This window comes from Palaemon carinicauda, chromosome 12 (assembly GCF_036898095.1).
Source record: "Palaemon carinicauda isolate YSFRI2023 chromosome 12, ASM3689809v2, whole genome shotgun sequence".
Lineage (NCBI taxonomy): Eukaryota > Metazoa > Arthropoda > Malacostraca > Decapoda > Palaemonidae > Palaemon > Palaemon carinicauda.
Window position 1 is genome coordinate 141,780,703 of NC_090736.1, and position 22,002 is coordinate 141,802,704.

Sequence of the window (22,002 nt, forward strand, 5' to 3'; positions counted from 1 at the left end):
ATCTACCGCGATAAACGAGGGTTCACTTATATGTATATGTTTTTTGATTTTTGCATGTGTGTTTCATTTTGTACTAATGTGCTTACATTATACGACTCATTTCGCAATTATAACCTTTTGATGTAAGGGAGAATTGCGTGCTTCAGGTAGATATCAGTTTTATTCATGCCTAATGTGAAATTATTGAAAAATACGATATCAGTGAAGTGAGTGCAAGAAAACATGTTCTGTGTTGCGGAGGGTTCGTTTGTTCGTGCTTGTCGCTCCCCTAGTCCGAGACCTCTTTCAGGCTCCCCTGCACCAGGGAGAAGTAATGTCGTAGGACTTAAGGGGACGAGAGGCTTTAACCAACGTACAGACGTTCCCTCTTTGGTATCGGACGTTTCTCGTCAAGATCGCCCTTACCATAAGACGGGTGAGACTGTGTTCTCCTCGTCATCCGAAGACTTTTCGCAAAAGAAACCTTGGCGCAAGGTTTCTAGACCCTTTAAGCGAAAGTCAGTCCCTTCAGGACAGGTCCAGCGTCCTGGCTGTAGCCATGGGGACAGCTCTGACCCTTTGCAGTCGTCGGAAGACTGTTCGCCTAGTAAACGCAAGCGTAACACGGGTTCCGAGGGTCGCGGTAAAGGCAATGTTTTGCCAACACAGACGTTACCGTCGTCTCGGCCCGTTCCGACTCCCGTTGATCCTAAATGGGTTGTCCTGCAGGACATGCAGACTAAGCTTGCCTCCCTTATGGAGAAGTATGACGTTGAGCAGGTTCACGATGAACCTTCGCTTTCGAGTCGCCGTTACGCTAAACGAGACTCTGGCCGTCAGTCTCGTGTTGATGTTCAGCCGCTGCCGCAGTCTCGTGTTGACGTTCAGGACGTTCGCCAACCAGCTCAGTTGCCTCGACTTGACGTTGAGCGTCAATCACCGCAGTCGAAGGTTGTTTTGACTGCTCAGTCTAGGCAGTCAATGCAGTTCCGACGTGACGTCGAGCGTCCATCAACTCCTGTTGTTGTTGTTGGACAGTCACAAGGTTTTCAGTCCTTTCAGCAGCGACCTGACGTTGCTTCCTCTACTGCTACTGCTGCTCCTTTGCTTGTTGACATTGCCTGTCAAGCATTGCCGCCGCGGCAGGTCTCTCCTTTTCATGAGACTAGACAATTGTCGGACGAGGTTCCTTCAGATGAGGAAGTTGCTGATCCTCCTCCTACTGATATTCCTTTGGGGACTTTGTCAGACGGAGAGGAGCCTAAAGCTGCTCAGACCTCTATGGACTTTAAAAAAATCATGCTGATTTTTAAGGATCTTTTTCCGGTCCATTTTGTAACTGCTGCTCCTCGTTCGCCTTCGTCAGAGTTTACGCTAGGCCTAGCTACTTCGAAGCCGTCGTTTTCTAAGCTAGTGCTCTCTCGCTCTTCTAAGAGAGCTTTACGTTTGCTAGGCGACTGGTTGATCACCAGGAGGAGTTTGGGGGAGACAGCCTTTGCTTTCCCTCCTTTTAAACTTGCTTCTAGAGCGAGCGTCTGGTATGACACGGGAGAAGTTCTCGGCTTGGGAGTTCCTGCCTCTGCCCAGGGAGACTTCTCAAGCCTCATAGACTCTCCCCGTCGCCTGGCCATGATACGCTCCAAGATTTTATGGTCGGCTTCAGAGCTAGACCTTCTCCTGTTAGGAGTTTTTTCGAGCGTTTGAAGTTTTTTTTTTTTTGTTGGTTGGTCCCTGGGAGCCTTAAGTCAGAAGGTCTCTCCAGCTGTCAATGTTTTGCTGTACAATTATGTCATGAATGAACAAGGCTATCAGGGATGGCTCCAATGATCTGACAGCCACGTTCACTGCAGGAACAAGGCTATCAGGGATGGCTCCAATGATCTGGCAGCCACGTTCACTGCAGGAGTACTTAAGATGTAAGTGCGCTCAATGTGTTCATTGTCAAGACAAACTTCACGATGAAGACTACCAAATCTGTCTTGGCAGCAGTAAGGGAAGGCGACTGGATGGTCTCTCTCGACCTTCAGGATGCATACTTCCACATCCCGATTCATCCAAACTTTCAACAACATCTGAGGTTTGTGGACGGGAAAGTAATGTACCAATGTCGAGCACTGTACTTCGGCCTCATTCCTGCTCCTCTTGTTTTTACAAGGCCCTTGCAAAATGTAGCAAGCTTTCTACATTTTTTGAGGATTCAGAGCCTCCCTTTATTTTGACGACTGGCTAATCAGGGCGTCGTCATTATATCACTGTCTGGAGAGCCTCTAATGGACATTAGACCTAACCAAGGAGCTAGATCTCATAGTGAACGTAGAGAAGTCATAACTTACAGTACCCCATCCCAGACTATTCTTTATTTGGGAATGGAGATACAGTGTCTGATTTTTCGGGCCTTTTCGTCTCCCACAAGAATGGAACAAGCTCTGTTAAAAGTCCTTCACTTGCAAGAGGAAAACAGTTGCTCTGTAAGAGTTTGAACTAGCCTCGTGGGAACTCTTTCATCGCTGGAGTAGTTTATCTCTCTGAGGAGACTCAACCTATGCCCTCTCCAATTTCACCTAAACCATTGGAACAAGGAGAAGGGCTTAGAGAGTATCTCTTTCCCAATCTCCAACCCAGTCTAGACATGTCTGACTTGGTGGGACAGCAACATCAGACTTCGAGAAGGTCTTTCTCTTGCGATCAAGAACCCAAACCATGTGTTGTATTCAGATGCTTCGGTTTGGGGTTAGGGAGCTCCACTGGACAGTCTGGAATGCTCGGGTCTTTGATCCACGGATCAGAAGGAACTCCATTTAAGGCAAGTAACATCTCTCCTTTGGCGAGATTTGTGCAAGGAAAAATGAATGTCTTGGCGGACTGCCTCAGCAGAAGAGGACAAGTCATCTCCATGGAGTGGACGTTGCATAAGACTGTGTGCGAGAAGCTATGGATGACATGGGGTCAACCCACCATAGTTCTTTTTGCGACTTCTCTGACAAAGAGGCTCTCGACTTACTGCTTTCCAGTTCCAGATCCAGAGGCAGCCCACATAGACGCTTTCCTGCTGGACTGGTCTCACCTGGACGTTTATGCCTTTCCACCTTTCAAGATCCTATACAAGGTGCTGCAGAAGTTCACCTCTCACGAAGGGACCAGGTTGACGTTGGTTGCTCCACTCTGGCCCGCGAGAGAGTGGTTCACAGAGGTACTTCTATGGCTGGTAGACGTTCCAAGGAGTCTGCCTTTAAGGATGGATCTCTTACGACAGCCCCACATAAGGAGTCTTCATCAAAGCCTCCCCGCGCTTCGTCTGACTGCCTTCAGACTATCGAAAGACTCTCAAGAGCTCGAGGATTTTCGAAGGAGGCAGCCAGAGCGATTGCGAGAGCCAGGAGAGCATCTACCATCAAGGTCTACCAGTCGAAGTGGGAAGTCTTTAGAGACTGGTGCAAGTCATCATCCATTTCCTCTTCCAGTACCTCTGTAGCCCAAATTGCAGACTTTCTCCTGCATCTGAGAAATGTTCGCTCCCTCTCTGCTCCCACTATTAAGGGCTACAGGAGCATGTTGGCTTCTGTGTTCAGACATAGAGGCTTAGATCTGTCCAATAATAAAGATCTCCAAGATCTCCTTAAGTCCTTCGAGACCTCTAAGGAGCGTCGTATGGCAACTCCTGGATGGAACTTAGACGTGGTCCTAAGGTTCCTAATGTCCGACAGGTTTGAGCCATTACATTCAGCCTCCCTGAAGGATCTCACCCTCAAGACGCTTTTTTTGGTGTGCTTGGCTTTGGCTAAAAGGGTCAGTGAGATCCATGCCTTTAGTAAAAACATCGGCTTTTCTACAGATAAAGCCACATGTTCGCTTCAGCTTGATTTCTTGACCAAAAATTAACTGCCTTCTCGTCCTTGGCCTAAATCTTTTGATATACCTTGCCTATCATAGATCGTAGGCAACGAGCTTGAAAGAGTACTGTGCCCAGTTAAAGCTCTTAAGTTTTATTTAGCTCGTACCAGATCTTTACGAGGTGGATCTGAGGCCTTATGGTGCTCCGTTAAGAAGCCCTCATTGCCTATGTCTAAAAATGCTTTATCGTATTTTATTAGATTTTTAATCCGAGAGGCTCATTCTCACTTAAGTGAAAAAGATCGTTGTTTACTGAAGGTCAAGACGCACGAAGTAAGAGCGATAGCAACTTCCGTGGCCTTTAAGCAAAACAGATCTCTGCATAGTATTATGGACGCGACCTTTTGGAGGAGCAAGTCGGTGTTCGCTTCATTTTTCTTAAAAAACGTCCAGACTCTTTATGAGGACTGCTACACACTGGGTCCATTCGTTGCAGCGAGTGCAGTAGTGGGTGAGGGTTCTACCACTACATTCCCTTAATTCCAATATCCTTTTAATCTTCTCTTGAAATGTTTTTAATCTTGTTTTGGGTTGTACGGAAGGCTGAGAAGTCTTTCGCATCCTTTTTGATTTGGCGGGTGGTCAAATGTCGTTTCTTGAGAGCGCCCAGATTAAGGGTTTTGATGAGGTCCTGTTGTATGGGTTGTCGCCCTGGATATAACAGCTCCTGGGAGTCTTTCAGCATCCTGAGAGGATGGCTGGGCTTCGTGAGGAAAGCGGACTAACAAGGCAGAGTAATCGTCAGAGTCAGCTTCCTTACCAGGTACCTATATTTATTTGGGTTTTGTTATGATATAACTGTCAAAAACTCTAAGCATATACGCCTTTATTGTATTAATACTGGTCTCTACCCACCACCATGGGTGTGAATCAGCTATTATATATTCACCGGCTAAGTTTAATATTTAAAAATGATATTTTGATTATAAAATAAATTTTTGAATATACTTACCCGGTGAATATATAAATTAAAGGCCCTCCCTTCCTCCCCGATAGAGACCCAGCGGAATGAGAAGAACTGGAGCTGTTTACATGTATATGCGGTATCTGGCCGATAGTCGGCGCTGGTGGGCACACCCGCAACCTTCACGGCGATCGCTCGCGAATTTTTGGAATCTGTCGAGCCGTCGGAGACGTCAGCTATTATATATTCACCGGGCAAGTATATTCAAAAATTTATTTTATAATCAAAATATCATTTTAAGCAAGTGGTGATTTAAATGCTTATAATGTTAAACAGTAATTTTTCCCAAATTTGTTAACAGCATTAATCAATTAGGCAAGATATATCCCCCATTTGAAATTGCCTCTTCATCCACTCACCAAAACTTTTGATTTGAGTCCCAATTTACAAGCAAATTAGATTAATTTTCTATAGATTAATTTAAACACTGGACCACACAGGATAGTGAACTTCAAATTTGGCAAGGTGTCAAAGTTTCAAATGTTTTTACTCTGTAATCTGGTTAAACTACCTGATGATAATGAAAGTGATACCTTATAGATGTTAAATGACTTTGTGATATCACTAAATTCTCCTGTATTGAAAAAAATTGCAGACTTTGTCGAAAGATGGAGATAATCATTATGAATATAAGCAAATCAAAACCACAGCAGGATATATTAGGGTAGTTTGTAGCGCTACGGCCAAGCGTCCTAATTTGCTTATTATCGCTCCGACTGTTATCTTGTATAGAATAAAAACGTTTGGAAATGGTCTGCGGATCTTAAATATGTGCTTAAACGCACACTTTTATGTTTTTTGCCGAAAACCCTAAATTACCTGAAAATTTGTGGCTCGAGTTCTTACTCCGGCCACGAATCTTCTCGCTCCCGTAGTAGGTAAGGGGGGGGGGGGTGTCCAGGGGGGCTCTTCGCCCCCCTGGGTAAGGATACGGCTTTTAGCATAGGTTAGGTGGGTTTTTTAAGTTAGCTTCTCCCGCCAAAATCTTTTTTCAATATTAATCTTACCCGATAATCATGTAGCTGTCAACTCCGTTGCCCGACAGAATTCTACGGACGGGATACGCCAGCGATCGCTATACAAGAGGGGGGTGTACTCACCAGCGCCATCTGTGGTCAGGTACTCCAGTACTTCTTGACAACACCACCTCAATTTTTCCTCTGTCGTGCTTCCGGCAAGACCTACATGGATACGCTTATGATTTTGGAGTCTTTGTTCACGGTTTTGGTGAAGTATTGCTCTGAGATTTCAGCTTTCGCTATACAGGAAGTTTTTCCCTTAGCTTAGATAGCTTTTGGATTGATTTTGATTAATAGTATAACGATCTTTGCTTTAATTTGGAATCCCCCTTGACTGTTCTCTGATTCAAGATGTCCGACCATTCTCAAGCTCCTCCCCAAAGACGATGTAGGACTTGTATTAGGCGTCTTCCGAAGGCCTCGGTTGATCCTCACACCGTTTGTTCCGACTGTAGGGGAAAATCCTGTCAGTTGGAAGATCGATGTGAGGAATGTGCCGGACTTTCGGAATTTGATTTTATTCGATTCCTCAAGTATACGACTAAGTTAGAGAGAGAGAGAGTTAGGAGGAGTTCGGCTCGCTCTTTACTTTATTCCTCCCCCCATGATCCTCAACCTTTTCCTCCCCCTGTAGTGGCTACCCCCGAACCTATTATTAGTGCTCAGCATGATATGTCGGATGTTTTACGTGCCATTCAGGCTTTAGGTGATAAGGTGGAGTCGGTAGTGAGTGACCACAAGTTTCTCTTGGCAGATGTCAAGGAACTTAAAGTGAAAAGTGCAGTGGGAAGTGGTAGTGCCAGTGCTGTGCCTAGTGTCAGTGTCAGTGTTGCGCATGAGGATACTTCTGTGCGTGCCAGTCGTCCTCCCAGTCCGGGACCTCTAGCAAGCTCCCAAGCCCAGGGGAGAAGCAATGTCGAAGGGCAAAAGGGTTCGGCAGGCCTTGATCGGCGCACAGTAGTATCCTCAGTGGTTGCGGGCGTATCTTATAGAGATCGTCACTTCCACTCTCAGACGATTGAGCCCTTTATTTCCTCGTCTGCAGAAGATGTTTCCGGGAGGAAACGCTGGACCCAGGTCTCAAGGCCTCTTAAGCGTAAGGTCCAGACCGCGCGAGTCCAACAACCCGGGTGTAGCCACTGGGCTAGCTCGGACTCGCCGCAGTCATCGGATGGCTGCACGCCTCCTAAGAGAGGTAAAGCGTTGCCTCAACAGACCTCAACTTCTGTTAAAGCTATGCCTCAACAGACCTCAACTTCTGTTGATCCCAAGTTGGCTATGCTGCAGACTATGCAGTCGCAGCTTGCGGTGTTGATGCAGGAGTTTCAGGCAGAGAAGGTTATCACACCTCCTCCTGCGAGCGCTCCCCCACCTCTGCGCAGTCCAGCCTGCCAGACGTATGAGGTTGAGGTTCCTCAAGCTACCTCCATGCGTGAGCTGCCGCTTTGGGAGTTGCCAGATACCAGCGCTGTGCAGCAACCTCCACTTTCCTTGAGGCAGGAGCCTCTTGCCACGCGGCAACCTCCTCAACACTTGGGGCAGGAGTCTTATGCTTTGCAGCAACCTCCTCTACCCTTGAGGCAGGAGCCTCTTGCGTTGCAACCATCCTCGAGGCAGCAACCTCTTGCGGTGCGACAACCTCCACCTTCCTTGAGGCAGCAACCTCAACTCTTGCAGCAGCCACCTCCACTTTCCTCGAGGCGAGAACCTCAACTCTCGAGGCAAGCACCTCAACTCTTGAGGCTAGAACCTCAACTCGTGGGACAAGAGCCTCTCTCTGCGCAGCCACCTCAACCCTTGAGGCAAGCGCAACCCTTGAGGCAGGAACCTCATGCTATGAGACAGCCACCTCAACGCATGCAGCAACCACATTCTTCTCAGCTTAAGCCGCTTCCTATTCAACTTGAACCGCAGACTATGCAGCATGAGCCTCATGCTTTACAGCATTCGCCTCTCACCACGCTTGCTCCTCAGACCCCCGCAGAACCTCCTTCATCCCAGCCTCAGGACTTTGTCATTACCAGCCCTCATCCTCTTCAGCAGAGTCTTGAGGATGAATCCGCTAGTGCGCATGCACCCGTTCTTCAGGATTCAGCCATTCAGCATACTGCTTTATCGTTACCTCTCGCTTCTCAACAATCAGGTGATGAGGTTTCTGAGGATGAAGCGGCTCACCTGGATGATCCTTCATCTGATGTGGAGGAACCCAAGTCATTGCCACCCTCCATTGACTTTCGCAAGGTCCTTACTCTTTTCAGAGAGTTATACCCTGAACACTTTGTTTCTGCTACCCCTCGTTCTCCTCCATCCGAGTTCTCTCTAGGCATGCAACCTGTTAAGTCTGCCTACACTAAGCTTGTCTTCGCCAGATCGTCAAAGAGAGCTTTGAGAATGTTAGGGGATTGGTTGCAGTCCAAGCAGCAACTGGGAAAGACGTCTTTTATGTTTCCGCCTCCTAAGCTGGCTTCTAAGGCGGGCGTCTGGTATGCCACGGGAGAGGAACCAGGCTTGGGGGTCCCTGCCTCTGCCCAGGCTGACTTCTCAAGTTTGGTTGACTCTCCACGAAGGTCAGCTATGAGACGCTCTAAGGTCTGCTGGACCTTTTCTGACCTGGACCACTTCTTAAAGGGAGTCTTTCGCGCCTTTGAAATTTTTAATTTCCTCGACTGGTGCCTGGGGGCCTTGAGCAAGAAGACTGCCCCTTCTGACAAAGACTCGGCCATGCTGATTATGTCCTGTATGGACAAAGCAATTCGCGATGGTTCCGGCGAACTTGCCTCTATGTTTGTATCGGGAGTCCTCAAGAAAAGGGAACAACTTTGCTCCTTCCTTTCCACTGGTATCACCTCTTGCCAAAGGTCACAGTTACTTTTTGCTCCTCTTTCTAAGTTCCTGTTTCCTGAGGATCTTATCAAGGAAATGTCTGCGGCTCTTATACAGAAGGATACGCATGACCTCGTGGCCTCTTCAGCACGGAAGGCTAAGGTTGCACCTTCAGTACCAAGAACTTACCGCACCCCAGTGGCTGATACTCCTGCTACCAGATTTATTCCGCCCTTTCGTGGCAGAGCCCCCAGCCGAGGAAGTACCCGCCCAGACGGTCACAGGGGCAGGTCCAAGAAAGGTACCAAGTCTTCGAAAAGCAAACATTGACTCTCCTCCTCTCCAGACAGCCGTAGGAGCCAGACTCAAGACCTTCTGGCAAGCTTGGGAAAGAAGAGGTGCAGACGCCCAGTCTGTCAAGTGGCTAAGGGAGGGTTACAGGATCCCATTCTGCCGCAATCCCCCTCTGACCACTTCTCCCATCAACCTCTCTCCCAACTACAAGGAAAAGGACAAGAGGCTAGCGTTACATCAAGAGGTGTCGCTCCTGTTACAGAAGGAGGCAGTGGTGATAGTCCGGGATCATCAATCCCCGGGCTTTTACAACCGTCTCTTCCTGGTGGCCAAGAAGACAGGAGGTTGGAGACCGGTGCTGGACGTCAGTGCGCTCAATGCTTATGTCACCAAGCAGACGTTCACTATGGAGACGACGAAGTCGGTCCTAGCAGCGGTCAGGCAGGAGGACTGGATGGTCTCGTTGGATCTGAAAGACGCCTACTTTCACGTCCCCATTCATCCAGACTCCCAACCTTTTCTGAGATTCGTTTTTGGAAAGGTTGTGTACCAATTCCAAGCCCTGTGTTTTGGCCTAAGCACGGCACCTATGGTGTTTATGCGACTGATGAGGAATATTGCCAAATTCCTCCACTTGGCGGACATCAGAGCCTCCCTTTATTTAGACGACTGGCTTTTAAGAGCCCCCACAAGTCGTCGCTGTCTGGAGAGTCTCAGATGGACTTTGGACTTGACCAAGGAACTGGGTCTTTTGGTCAACTTAGAGAAGTCCCAGCTTATTCCTTCCCAAACCATCGTTTACCTGGGAATGGAGATTCGGAGTCAAGCTTTTCGGGCTTTTCCGTCGGCCCCAAGAATCAACCAAGCCCTAGAGTGCATCCTGAGCATGCTGAAGAGGAACAGATGCTCGGTGAGACAGTGGATGAGTCTAACAGGGACCCTGTCATCGTTAGCCCTGTTCACCGAGTTAGGGAGACTCCACCTCCGCCCCCTTCAATACCATCTAGCAGCTCACTGGGACAAGAATATGACGCTCGAAGCGGTCTCTATTCCTGTTACCAAAGAGATGAAGACCACTCTCATGTGGTGGAAGAGCAACATCCTTCTCAAGGAGGGTCTCTCGTTAGCTGTTCAGACCCCCAATCTTCATCTCTATTCGGAGGCATCAGACTCGGGCTGGGGCGCGACCTTGGACGGACAGGAATGCTCGGGAACATGGAACAAGGAACAGGAAACGCTTCACATCAATTGCAAGGAGTTGTTGGCAGTACATCTGGCCTTAATGAACTTCAAGTCCCTCCTGCTAAGCAAGGTGGTGGAGGTGAACTCCGACAACACCACAGCCTTGGCGTACATCTCCAAGCAGGGAGGGACTCATTCGAGGAAGCTGTACGAGATAGCAAGGGACCTCCTCATTTGGTCAAGAAGTCGAAACCTCACGCTGGTAACGAGATTCATTCAAGGCAATATGAATGTCTCGGCAGATCGCCTCAGCAGGAAGGGTCAAGTCATCCCCACAGAATGGACCCTTCACAAGAACGTGTGCAACAGGCTTTGGGCCTTGTGGGGTCAGCCAACGATAGATCTGTTCGCTACCTCGATGACCAAGAGGCTCCCATTGTACTGTTCCCCAATCCCAGACCCGGCAGCAGTTCACGTGGATGCTTTTCTGCTGGATTGGTCCCACCTCGATCTATATGCATTCCCGCCGTTCAAGATCATCAACAGAGTTATTCAGAAGTTCGTCTCTCACGAAGGGACACGGCTGACGTTGGTTGCTCCCCTTTGGCCTGCAAGAGAATGGTTCACAGAGGTACTGCAATGGCTGGTCGACGTTCCCAGGACTCTCCCTCTAAGAGTGGACCTTCTACGTCAACCTCACGTAAAGAAGGTACACCCAAGCCTCCACGCTCTTCGTCTGACTGCCTTCAGACTATCGAAAGACTCTCTAGAGCTAGAGGCTTTTCGAAGGAGGCAGCCAGAGCGATTGCCAGAGCAAGGAGGATATCCACTCGCAGAGTCTATCAATCCAAGTGGGAAGTCTTCCGAAGCTGGTGCAGAGCCAATGCAGTTTCCTCTACCAGTACCTCTGTAACCCAAGTTGCTGACTTCCTGTTGCATCTTAGGAATGTTAGATCTCTTTCGGCTCCTACGATAAAAGGGTACAGAAGTATGTTGGCAACAGTTTTCCGCCACAGAGGCTTGGATCTTTCCTCCAACAAAGATCTACAGGACATCCTTAAGTCTTTCGAGACCTCTAAAGAACGTCGCTTGTCCACTCCAGGCTGGAATCTAGACGTAGTCTTAAGGTTCCTTATGTCTCCTAGATTTGAACCTCTCCAGTCAGCCTCTTTCAAAGACCTTACTCTCAAAACTCTTTTCCTCGTCTGCCTTGCAACAGCCAAAAGAGTTAGTGAGGTTCACGCCTTCAGCAGGAACATAGGATTCACATCCGAAACAGCTACATGTTCCTTACAGCTCGGGTTTTTGGCAAAAAATGAACTTCCTTCACGTCCTTGGCCTAGGTCGTTCGAAATTCCTAGCCTTTCCAACATGGTGGGTAACGAGCTAGAGAGAGTTCTTTGCCCTGTCAGAGCTCTAAAGTACTATCTTAAAAGGTCAAAACCTATACGAGGACAATCAGAGGCCTTATGGTGTGCCATTAAGAAACCTTCGATGCCTATGTCCAAGAACGCAGTTTCGTATTACATTAGGCTTCTGATTAGAGAAGCTCATTCTCACATGAAGGATGAAGACCTTGCTTTGCTGAAGGTATGGACACACGAAGTGAGAGCTGTGGCTACTTCGTTGGCCTTCAAACAGAACCGTTCTCTGCAGAGTATTATGGATGCAACCTATTGGAGGAGCAAGTCAGTGTTTGCATCATTCTATCTCAAAGATGTCCAGTTTCTTTACGAGAACTGCTACACCCTGGGACCATTCGTAGCAGCGAGTGCAGTAGTAGGTGAGGGCTCAGCCACTACATTCCCTTAATCCCATAACCCTTTTTAACCTTTCTCTTGAATGCTTTTATTGTTGTTTTTGGGTTGTTACGGTAGGCTAAGAAGCCTTCCGCATCCTAGTTGATTTGGCGGGTGGTCAATTCTTTCTTGAGAAGCGCCTAGGTTAGAGGTTGTGTAGAGGTCCTTTAGTATGGGTTGCAACCCTTTATACTTCAGCACCTTAGAGTTGTTCAGCCTCCTAAGAGGAACGCTGCGCTCAGTAAGGAAGACGAACTTATTAAAGGCAGAGTAATGGTTCAAGTCGACTTCCTTACCAGGTACTTATAATTTCATTGTTATTTTGAATAACTGATAATATGAAATACGGGATACTTAGCTTCTTGATTAACATGTACACTGGTTTTCACCCACCCCCCTGGGTGTGAATCAGCTACATGATTATCGGGTAAGATTAATATTGAAAAATGTTATTTTCATTAGTAAAATAAATTTTTGAATATACTTACCCGATAATCATGATTTAATTGACCCACCCTTCCTCCCCATAGAGAACCAGTGGACCGAGGAAAAAATTGAGGTGGTGTTGTCAAGAAGTACTGGAGTACCTGACCACAGATGGCGCTGGTGAGTACACCCCCCTCTTGTATAGCGATCGCTGGCGTATCCCGTCCGTAGAATTCTGTCGGGCAACGGAGTTGACAGCTACATGATTATCGGGTAAGTATATTCAAAAATTTATTTTACTAATGAAAATAACATATTTCTGTGAATATCTATTCAGCAACGTAACCGCCTTCCTTAATTATCTCAGCCAACACATTAGTTGCTGTTTTCTCTTTACCACTAGCAGGTTCACCTTGAATTTTGTTATGATAATTTACACAATCCTTAAACCGCATGAACTAACCATACTAGCCATAAACTCTTATCTTTCAATTGCGTCCACCTTTTCACCTTTCAATGCTTCAAACATTTTTACTTTTTCTTGATTTGATATGATTTTCACTGTGATACACTGTTGAGAATGATCTTCCAGGCAAAGAGTTAACAATCTCTCCATCTCAATAATGAGACCACTATGCTGTTTCATAATCACTGTTGATTTCATAGAAGCAGGTCCCTTCACATACTCAAGGATATTATCTTTATCCTTGATAATTGTTACAGTCACATTCCTTGCGGACTTGCGAGGTGCAGGGACTCTTTTTCTCGAGTGCTGCTCTCTCGGATTCAGAGTCCCCGGGTAAAGCCAAAGCCAGTAAAGCCGGGACTCTCCACCCTACCTAAGGGGTAAGTCACCCCATGTAAATAGCGTGGTTTGTATTTCGGTTACGGAACAAATGACACTACTTTACCTCTAGCAGTACCAGCTGAACTCGGTTGAGTCCCTTGTTAGGCTGGGAGGAACGTAGAGAGTAGAGGTCCCCTTTTTGTTTTTGTTTCTTTGTTGATGTCGGCTACCCCCCAAAATTGGGGGAAGTGCCTTGGTATATGTATGTATGTAATTGTTACAGTCAAACAGTTTACAGTAGTTGTGGTTCGCGGGCAAAGTTTGACTTTTTTCCTTCCTTTTCTGCCTTTTTCACAATTTCTATTTTCACCTCTATGGCAATGGTTTTCATTTGCTTTGATGCACTGCAATTATTGTCTGTCTTATGCTTGAGAGCCATGATGATGAGAAAAAAATTACAGTGACAAGTTACCAGAAAATCATAGAGGCAATGATTATGCCAAATAGCAAAGCAACGGAAACTGAGAGACGATAGTGCATTACTCCGTTTCCTTCGCCACTAAAGATATATATTTTTCTCTTGTACTTACATGAACTAGTCCGCCGGTTCATAGTAAAGATGTAAGTGTCGCAAGTTGAAACATATTTACTTAGGGTATTATGGGAGATGAGTTGCATCCATGAAACTTTTTAAATTGATACCATTATTAGCTGATGAGTTACTTTATTTTATATGTATATGTATTGTTTCTAAATTTTACACTATAATATTCATATTAGCTACATTACGTGGGTTTATTATATCAGATATGTCTTACTTTCCCAGGTCTTGCATTGCTGTAGTTAGAGGAAATATGGTAGGAATTTTGGTGGATCAGAAGTTTTATTAAAATACTGTATATTGCTTTAATTTTTTATCGGTTTTTTTTGTTGTTGTTTACAAATCCAAATATGCAAGATATTTGTAGAGATGTTCATTTCTAAATTTTGGTCCAAATTAGAAATCCTATTCATTTTTGTAAACTGACATTCCAGAATCAAATCCTTAGGAACAATTTATTTCTTCTGAGTTTTTGTACTTCTATCAAGATTGTACTTATGAATTTGTGTTTAGTATGGGGTATACAGTATTCTCAATGACTTTTAATGTGTATAAATCATTAGAATTTTTATGGACTCATATCACAGACAAACATAGTAAAGTTGAGGACTCCTTAAGAGTTTTAACCCACTAACTGATCCTAAATCCAGGTCTATATTCCTCCTTATTTGTTCCTATATGAGAACAAGCCATCGTCCATTAATAGGAGTATGAGTTTGGTGAAGCTGCAATGGTCAGATAAACTTTTAACGCGATGCTTGTAGTTACTGGTGGGTGGAGAGTAATCCCTGCCCACTCGACAGTCAGCAAAACTTTCACTTTTATTTCAACTGCAAGCTAGTATGGGCATACGTCTTGCTGCCTTATTCTGGCTTTTTTAATCACTTTGCTTTCTCTTGTAGTATTGTGTGCTTGGTGGTATGGAGACTCCATGTGTGGATATGCGACTATTCCATGGTAAACCTGACAAATAGTGTGGCAAGTTTATGCGTAAGCTGGTAGTGGATCCCAATCATCATTGTGTTTTTTGCAGGAGGCATTACTGTTCGTAGTCATCCCCTTTTGATAAGCACAAGTCATGACCTCCTCTTCAGTTGGTAGAGTTTGGCAAGAAGAAGAAGGCTAAGAGGGATTCTTTGGCTTCATATTTGTCAACGTCTAAGCTTATGTTGAAGAAGCTCTAGCTGCTCCTCTCCTTCTTCTTTACCTGTTGTGCCTTCTTCAGATTCCTCTAAGGCTGTGTTCTTTAAGGGAGAAAGGAGACATTGCCTTGCATTTGTGACTTCCTTTTGGGAAAGCAGAAGTACTGCCGTTCTCTAGCAAAGGCAATAATCCTCTTCCTTTCCCTTGAAATTTACCTTCTGTTTTGCCACCCATTACGACGTGTGCGGAGACTTGAACCTGCAGAAATTTTGGCCTTATCTGGGCATTGCTGGCATGCCATCTACAGATAAGCTTCTGAAGGTGTTGTCTGATACCAGGACCCTGAAGACTTCCTTGCGGCACCCTCCCCTTTAGATGATACGCTTACAAAGGAGCTGTGAGATGTTATGACTATCAATTAGTTCTTGCCTGCTGCTGGGGAGGAACCTGTGTATTTCCCAGCCGCAGTATCATCATTGTCGGCCCCCAACTCCTCAATGTCTGAAGCCTGGTAAGGGTGAAAAGAAGTGTACTTACTCTTCCTCCCCTCCAAGCACTCCTAGATCTTTGACCTCGCCCTCGGCTAATTCTTCATATGTGACTCCTGGTTCTCAGAAGAAAAGAAGACAGTAGAGACCAGGAAGACCATTCTGTCGGAGTTTCGAATGATTTTGAATGATCTCTCCCCACTTACTCGAGAGAGAGGCGGTGCGGTACCAAGAGCCAACCCAGCCAGGGAAGGTGGATCAGTATGCGGCACAGGTTCTCACACTCCTGTTTCCAGTGCTCAGTCTTGTACGGGAACGTGCAAGCGCGCTCCTGGGTGGGATGAAGGACTCCACCCTCATCTCCTTCCTTTTGATCGTTCGATGGACTCCTCGATATCTTCCCCAAAGATACTGTTATGTACCCTTGGCAGAGGAGGAACCTCCGATTGGACTCCTCTCTCATACAAGATAGTGAACAGATCTAACGTGTTCTCGTGATTGGTTATCGGTAAATCAGTCGCCACGCAATCGAGTCCATGCTTCCGGTTTCCACACTTCCCATCTCCATGGGTTTCGTTAAATTTTTTAATATGACGATTCAAGTTAGAATATTATTTTCTCAATGGAATATTCCTGGGTAATGGATAATATAGTTTTTAAAAGGTTAAAATTCCTTTTTTCTGAGAGGAAATTTTACCTTTCCAAATCCTTCATAATCCTATAGAGTTTTAAGTTCCCGGGAGGGTTTAACAGATCCTCTGGAGTGTTTATTATTCTTGATTTCAGTCTGGATGCACGAGTACTCCTTATTAGTTCATGGTGATTACCGATATACTTTATACAAATTAAGGTTAGTCTCTAGCAATTTATAATATATAAGTAGGTTGGAGCTTTAGATTTTCTAAATCTTTACTTCACTATCCTGCCTCCATCTTTATGTTGGAGTTACTGCTGACAGTATGACCTAATCACAGTATGTTACCAACCATATTGTAATATGTCATGTTTTAATATTTTGGTTGGTTTATTGAATGATTTTAGAGAAAAGCAAGAGGTTGCCTTTCTTTGTCTAATGAAAGTACTTGATAAAATATACAAGATTATCCTTTTATTCCAATTTAGGGAATTAATTTTAAGCTATTTAACTGTGAGAGCGATATAGGAAGAATACCATTTTTGTAAGTTTGTTCTTGAGGATTCCCTTGTTAATTTGTTATGACAGGCTCTTTAAGATACCTATTTATTTTTCCTGTGTAGTGTTTAATGAATAGGCTGCCATGGTGGAGGTCTGTACACTCAGAGTGCTTTTCTAGTTTCATCCAAGCAATGTATTGTCATACTTAATGTGGTTTTACTGCACTTGGCACTTACATACTTATCTGAGTTTTGACATAAGTAAAACAAGTGGTTTGACTATATGAAAAAAAAAATTATAGATTATTTTTATATTCATTTCTATTTAGAAAAAAATGAAATTTTGCTTCATTAACTTCTCAAGAAATCATTGCTTGTGTATTGGATAATTATCTTATAGCCATCAAAAAAGTTTGAATGATTCATGTTCATGAAATGCTGCTCAATGCCCAAAATTTATAGAAAAGTAGATAATGTAAAGAAATCATTTTTAATACTCATCAGAAATTCATTTAATGTCTTGCAATGGTACTTTCAGGTATGGGATGCTGCCCAAAATAAAGATGACCACAACTCCTTTGTTATGGTTTGACAAAAGCCAGGTGGATGTGGGATCAGAAGCTTTAACCACATTGGGGTCTAGCCTCCTAAGCTGGGATGGGGTTTTTAAACATGTGGTTGAAACTGTTAATCACATAACTTCCCAAAAAAAACAGATGGAGCAATTACTGTCCCGCAAGGAGGCTGCAGCTTCATCACAGAAGAAAGGGAAAGTTGTCACAAGGCAAGATGTTAAAGGTTAGTTTTATTTATTGTCTTGTATTTAGCCTTTACATTTTTGGGTACAATATATCAGAGGTGCACTGAAGCAGGTAAAATTCAGGTCTGTAAGAATATAGCAAGACTTGATGAAATGGAAAAAATTTTTACTGCCAGATAAAAGTGTCCCCTTAATAAAGAAAACAAAAAATAAAAAGTTTACGATGCATGTAAGGGAATTGCACTATTCTACTTTATGGATTGGAGAGATGGACAATGCCAAAGAAAGTAGGATATTTAAAAAAGTTGTAACTACAAAATACTAAGATGTGTCCAGAGTGCTGCGGGAAAATTTTTTCAAATGAAGTTTTTGCTTTATACTAGTGATAAGGAAAAGCTCAAAATAAAAATAAATGTAACTTATTATACAGTATTTTTTCTAAAGGTGATTGAATTAGATTTCTTTTGTTTTTTTTTCATGTAGAAATGTTTGCCAGAACTATGCTTAACCTGTATTTTACGAAACTGAGTATGCAGAGGTAATACTGAAGAGTTTAGTTTACCGTGTTATCTATAGTATGGGGATATACATTATAGAGGAAATATAAGTGAAAGAAAAATAAATTTAATTATACTAAAGAACAATTAAGTACCGTGTTAACTTTAACAGGTACCTAACAGACCTAGTGTATATATATAAAAAACTTATAAGAAAATTTTTTATAAGATTAAATTACTGTATATACAGTACATCACAAAATATGCATAGTCATGAGACATTCTTTGTTGCTTTTGACAGTCGCATCATAAATGAAATTATAAATATGTTGTGCATCTTCAAACAGATGTCTAACCTTGTGTGAAAAAAGATGCGTAATTATTATTATTATTATAATTATTATCATTATTATTATTATTATTATTATTATTATTTTTATATATTATCATTAGCCAAGGTGAAAACCTAATAAGAAATACAGAATGCTACAAGCCCAAGACCTCATACATAGAAAGCACCCTAGTGCCGAAAGGAAATAGAGAAGTAACAAATAAACTGTAAAGGAGAAATTATGAAATATTTGATATTATATCAAGGTCAGTAACAACACCGAATAGTCAAGTTATTTATAAACTACAAAATGAGATATGTCAACTTGTTTAACTAAAAAGTATCAGCAACAAATTTGAACTCTGAAGTTTCAATGATTATATCTCTCTTCTCGATAGTGTAAGTACCTCAAAACCTCTGCCTATCCCTTATGTGCCTGAAGTTTCAATGATTATACAGTATCTCTCTTCTCGATAGTGTAAGTACCTCAAAACTTCTGCCTATCCCTTATGTGCTGAGATGTTAGTCTATTTTAGTACTACTCTTGTGAAATAAGCACTTTACTTCTTATCATTCCCACCATTTGCCATGGTTCGGCAGGTGTTATACAAGTTCAGGATTTCTACGAACAGCACAATGACGCTGATAGCTCCTAGCTGGCCACAGAAGAAATGGTTCACAGATCTGTGGCCCCTGTTGTTGGAGTTTCCAAGAAGATTGCATGTCTTTATTGAGGGGAAAGAAAATGGGGAACATTTAAAAATTTAGAAAAATTTTATGGGTGAATGTCGATTAAACCAAACTTCAGAAGTAATATGAACATCAGCTGAATATAGATATAAGAAATTTTATTAAAATTTGGTATTTATACTTTCAAAATTTACTATTTCAAGAAAGCTGTGGGAATACTATTTCCCATCAGAAATGATGAATTGAGATATTTAGTAGCTTTTAGTGATTATGTGTGGAATTTCCTAACAAGAAAATACTGTAGTCTGTTAATCTGATTCAGTGGGAAGTTCAGGATACAAGTACAAATATGAGGAGTATTTTTCATTTAATCTGTTATGTTACAAACAGTCATATCTTCATTTGTTTTCAGAACTGGTTGAGAAAGCTAAAAAGAATGATGAGGAACTTGAGGTAGAATTTAAAAAGTTGATAGACCTCTATGAAAAGAAAATTTCCGAAGGAAACCATATCTTCACGAGAGTTGACAAACTACTTACAGAATGGTATGTACAAGTGTTTATTGTTTTGTGATTATTGGTGGTGGTTTCTAGCTTTTACATGCCTTTTGTTGCTCACTGTAATTGTTCTGGAAGTTCTCTGCCCTCTCCCATTCAGGGCCAACAGTGATAGTCTCTCATTTATGTTTTATTTGATCTTTTGTGTTCTCATTGGATGTCCAAATTCCTGAATTTGTTTTAGCTCCACAAGTGCACATTAAGAATGGGTTTCATAGGAATTTGTAAATTTGATTAATTTTTCAAGTATACTTACCATCTAGTAATGATAAATAGTATGAGGAACTAAATGCAAACCCGATAAACAAAGAGATCACAAGGAAACGACACACAATGGCCGCGGCGATCCCCGAAAGGAAACAACCAGCTGCGAAAACAAAAAACCAAACACGGTTAAGAATAATAAGTGTCGCTACCTAGAAATCCCAAACAGACAAATATAATACTCAACTTGGGAGCTGGGATCTCTAAAATGTCGGACATCTTCCAAAAAACACAAAACAACACAGAGCAAAACTAAACACGTCTGACCAACGCAAGTGCTGAGGAGGAAATGTGGAAAGGGGGTGGGGAGATGAAGGGGTAGAGAGGGGGAATGTTGATGAAGGAGAGGTCTAATTGGTGAGGGATCTATGGTTGGGGTTCAATCACACCCCAGATTTCTATACCGACACTCAATGAGTGAGCGAGCTAGGTTTATTCCTGGCATTCCATGCATCTCTTTTTTTTTCTCTGGTATAGTCAGCAATATCTATGCCTTAGAAATGGTGCTAGAGGAGCATTTCACTGGGCGACACAGGTTCCTCGCCCAGAAATAGATTTTTCCTTCGTCAAAATCCCTTTATTGGAGTGTTTATTATGACTACAGAGATTTTCTTTTGGTTTATTTTCAGTAACTTAAGTACTTTAGTCAATTTCTATTTAGACATCATTTGACATTTAGCAGGATTCATTGAATAAAGATTTTTAATATGAAATAACTTAAGCAGGTAACTGATTTACATTGTTGGCTCGTAGATGTGGCCCAAATGCTTGTTTTAAATTAACCATGAATATTGATGCAAGGTAAAGTCGAGGGAGTGGAAAGTTAGGTAGGAAGACACAAAAGTCTGCCGAAGAAAAGTAGAAAGATGAAAACAAAATTGTGGGAACCTATAAATAAACTTTATTCCTGCCTTTAATTCTGCATATGGCAGTGCCTCTAAAAAGAATATGGAATGAAGCTGTAGAATGTTACCTATTTGCGGAATTATTGCGAAATTACATGGTACGCAGTCAAAGAGAGCTAGATTAAAATACTTGATTTTTGTATTTCCTATTGAACTAATTTTTTTCTCGGTAATTGCAATGGAAAGGGTAGTTGGCATGAAGACAATTACTTTCCAATTCAAATCTTGTTTCTTTCATATCTACTTCTATGTTGCTCTTTTGGCTCAATTTATTTAACATTCAACAAATTAAATTGTAGTTGTGAAGTTAGAATAAAATGCTGTACTGTGATAGTCTCCAGGATGATAATTTTCATACTTCTGCATTCTTTCAACACCATTAGTAGTTGTAGTTCTACCTTCAGCCAACTAGTTTTAGGATATTTAACCTTATTACATTCTCTTTTGGGTAGGTGTTACTGAATCATTGTTGGCTGAAGTGCTGCTAGTCTGTCAGCTTTTGCAATTTCAAAAAAAATTGGCAGAAACTTGTAATACATCACAGTATTACAGCAGAGTACAGTATTTAGTACTGTATAATCTCTAGGTCTTGTCTCATAGGTACTATTTGTTTATTTTATTTTTAACTTTGTTCTTAATACCTTGGTAGAATATTGCCTCTTTCTGTGTAATTTGACAATGTTTGAGCAAATTTTGCAAAATCTTTATTGGATGATGACCATTTACGCTTTCTTTGGCGTTTTATTAATACACTTTTGTATACAGTATGTAGTTGTAGTTCTAATGATTGTTATTGTCATATAGTAATTTAGTAAGATCATTAACTCCCATTTCAAGACTGCTATCCCAAAGGATTATTTCCATAATGAAGTGAAAAAGGTAGCAGGAAATGTTAAATAAATTGGACATTTAGGTGGAAAGAGACTGAAAGGAATGGATTTTAGTAGAATGAAGAAAACACTGCAGGGTACTCCCATAGGGATGCTGCAAGGAACACTTTGGGTTTCACTATCCCAGTATTTACACATTCATTTCATATACTGGTGGTGGATAATGTGGGAGGGTGGGCTGTGGCACCCTAGCAGTACCAGCTGAACTCGGTTGAGTCCCTTGTTAGGCTGGAGGAACGTAGAGAGTAGAGGTCCCCTTTTTTGTTTTGTTTCATTTGTTGTTGTCGGCTACCCCCCAAAATTGGGGGAAGTGCCTTGGTATATGTATGTATAATTCTCATTATTTTATTCCTCAATACATGATTTAGTTTCTCCGCTAAAATAGCGTTAATGATTTCAAATTCCTAATAGTTATGTGTTAATTAGATATGAATACTATCTTAAATTTTAATGTGCAGAAGTACAAATGGTATTCGGAATATTAAATAATTTTGTTTCACTTTTTTTTATGGTCATTGGAGGATAATCATTATTTCTTCATTGACAACAGTTGGTCATTGGAGGATCATCATTATTTC

The 22,002-nt window shown here is 42.7% G+C and overlaps 1 protein-coding gene across 1 annotated transcript in view; it reads left to right on the forward strand.

Annotated features, from left to right (window-relative positions):
• LOC137651089 (uncharacterized) overlaps positions 1-22,002 on the forward strand; it is a 50,992-nt gene that overhangs the window by 26,970 nt on the left and 2,020 nt on the right. The window contains exons 10-11 of the mRNA XM_068384226.1: positions 17,069-17,328; positions 19,221-19,353. Coding sequence (XP_068240327.1) covers positions 17,069-17,328; positions 19,221-19,353 — 393 coding nt within the window. The remainder of the gene's footprint in view (positions 1-17,068; positions 17,329-19,220; positions 19,354-22,002) is intronic.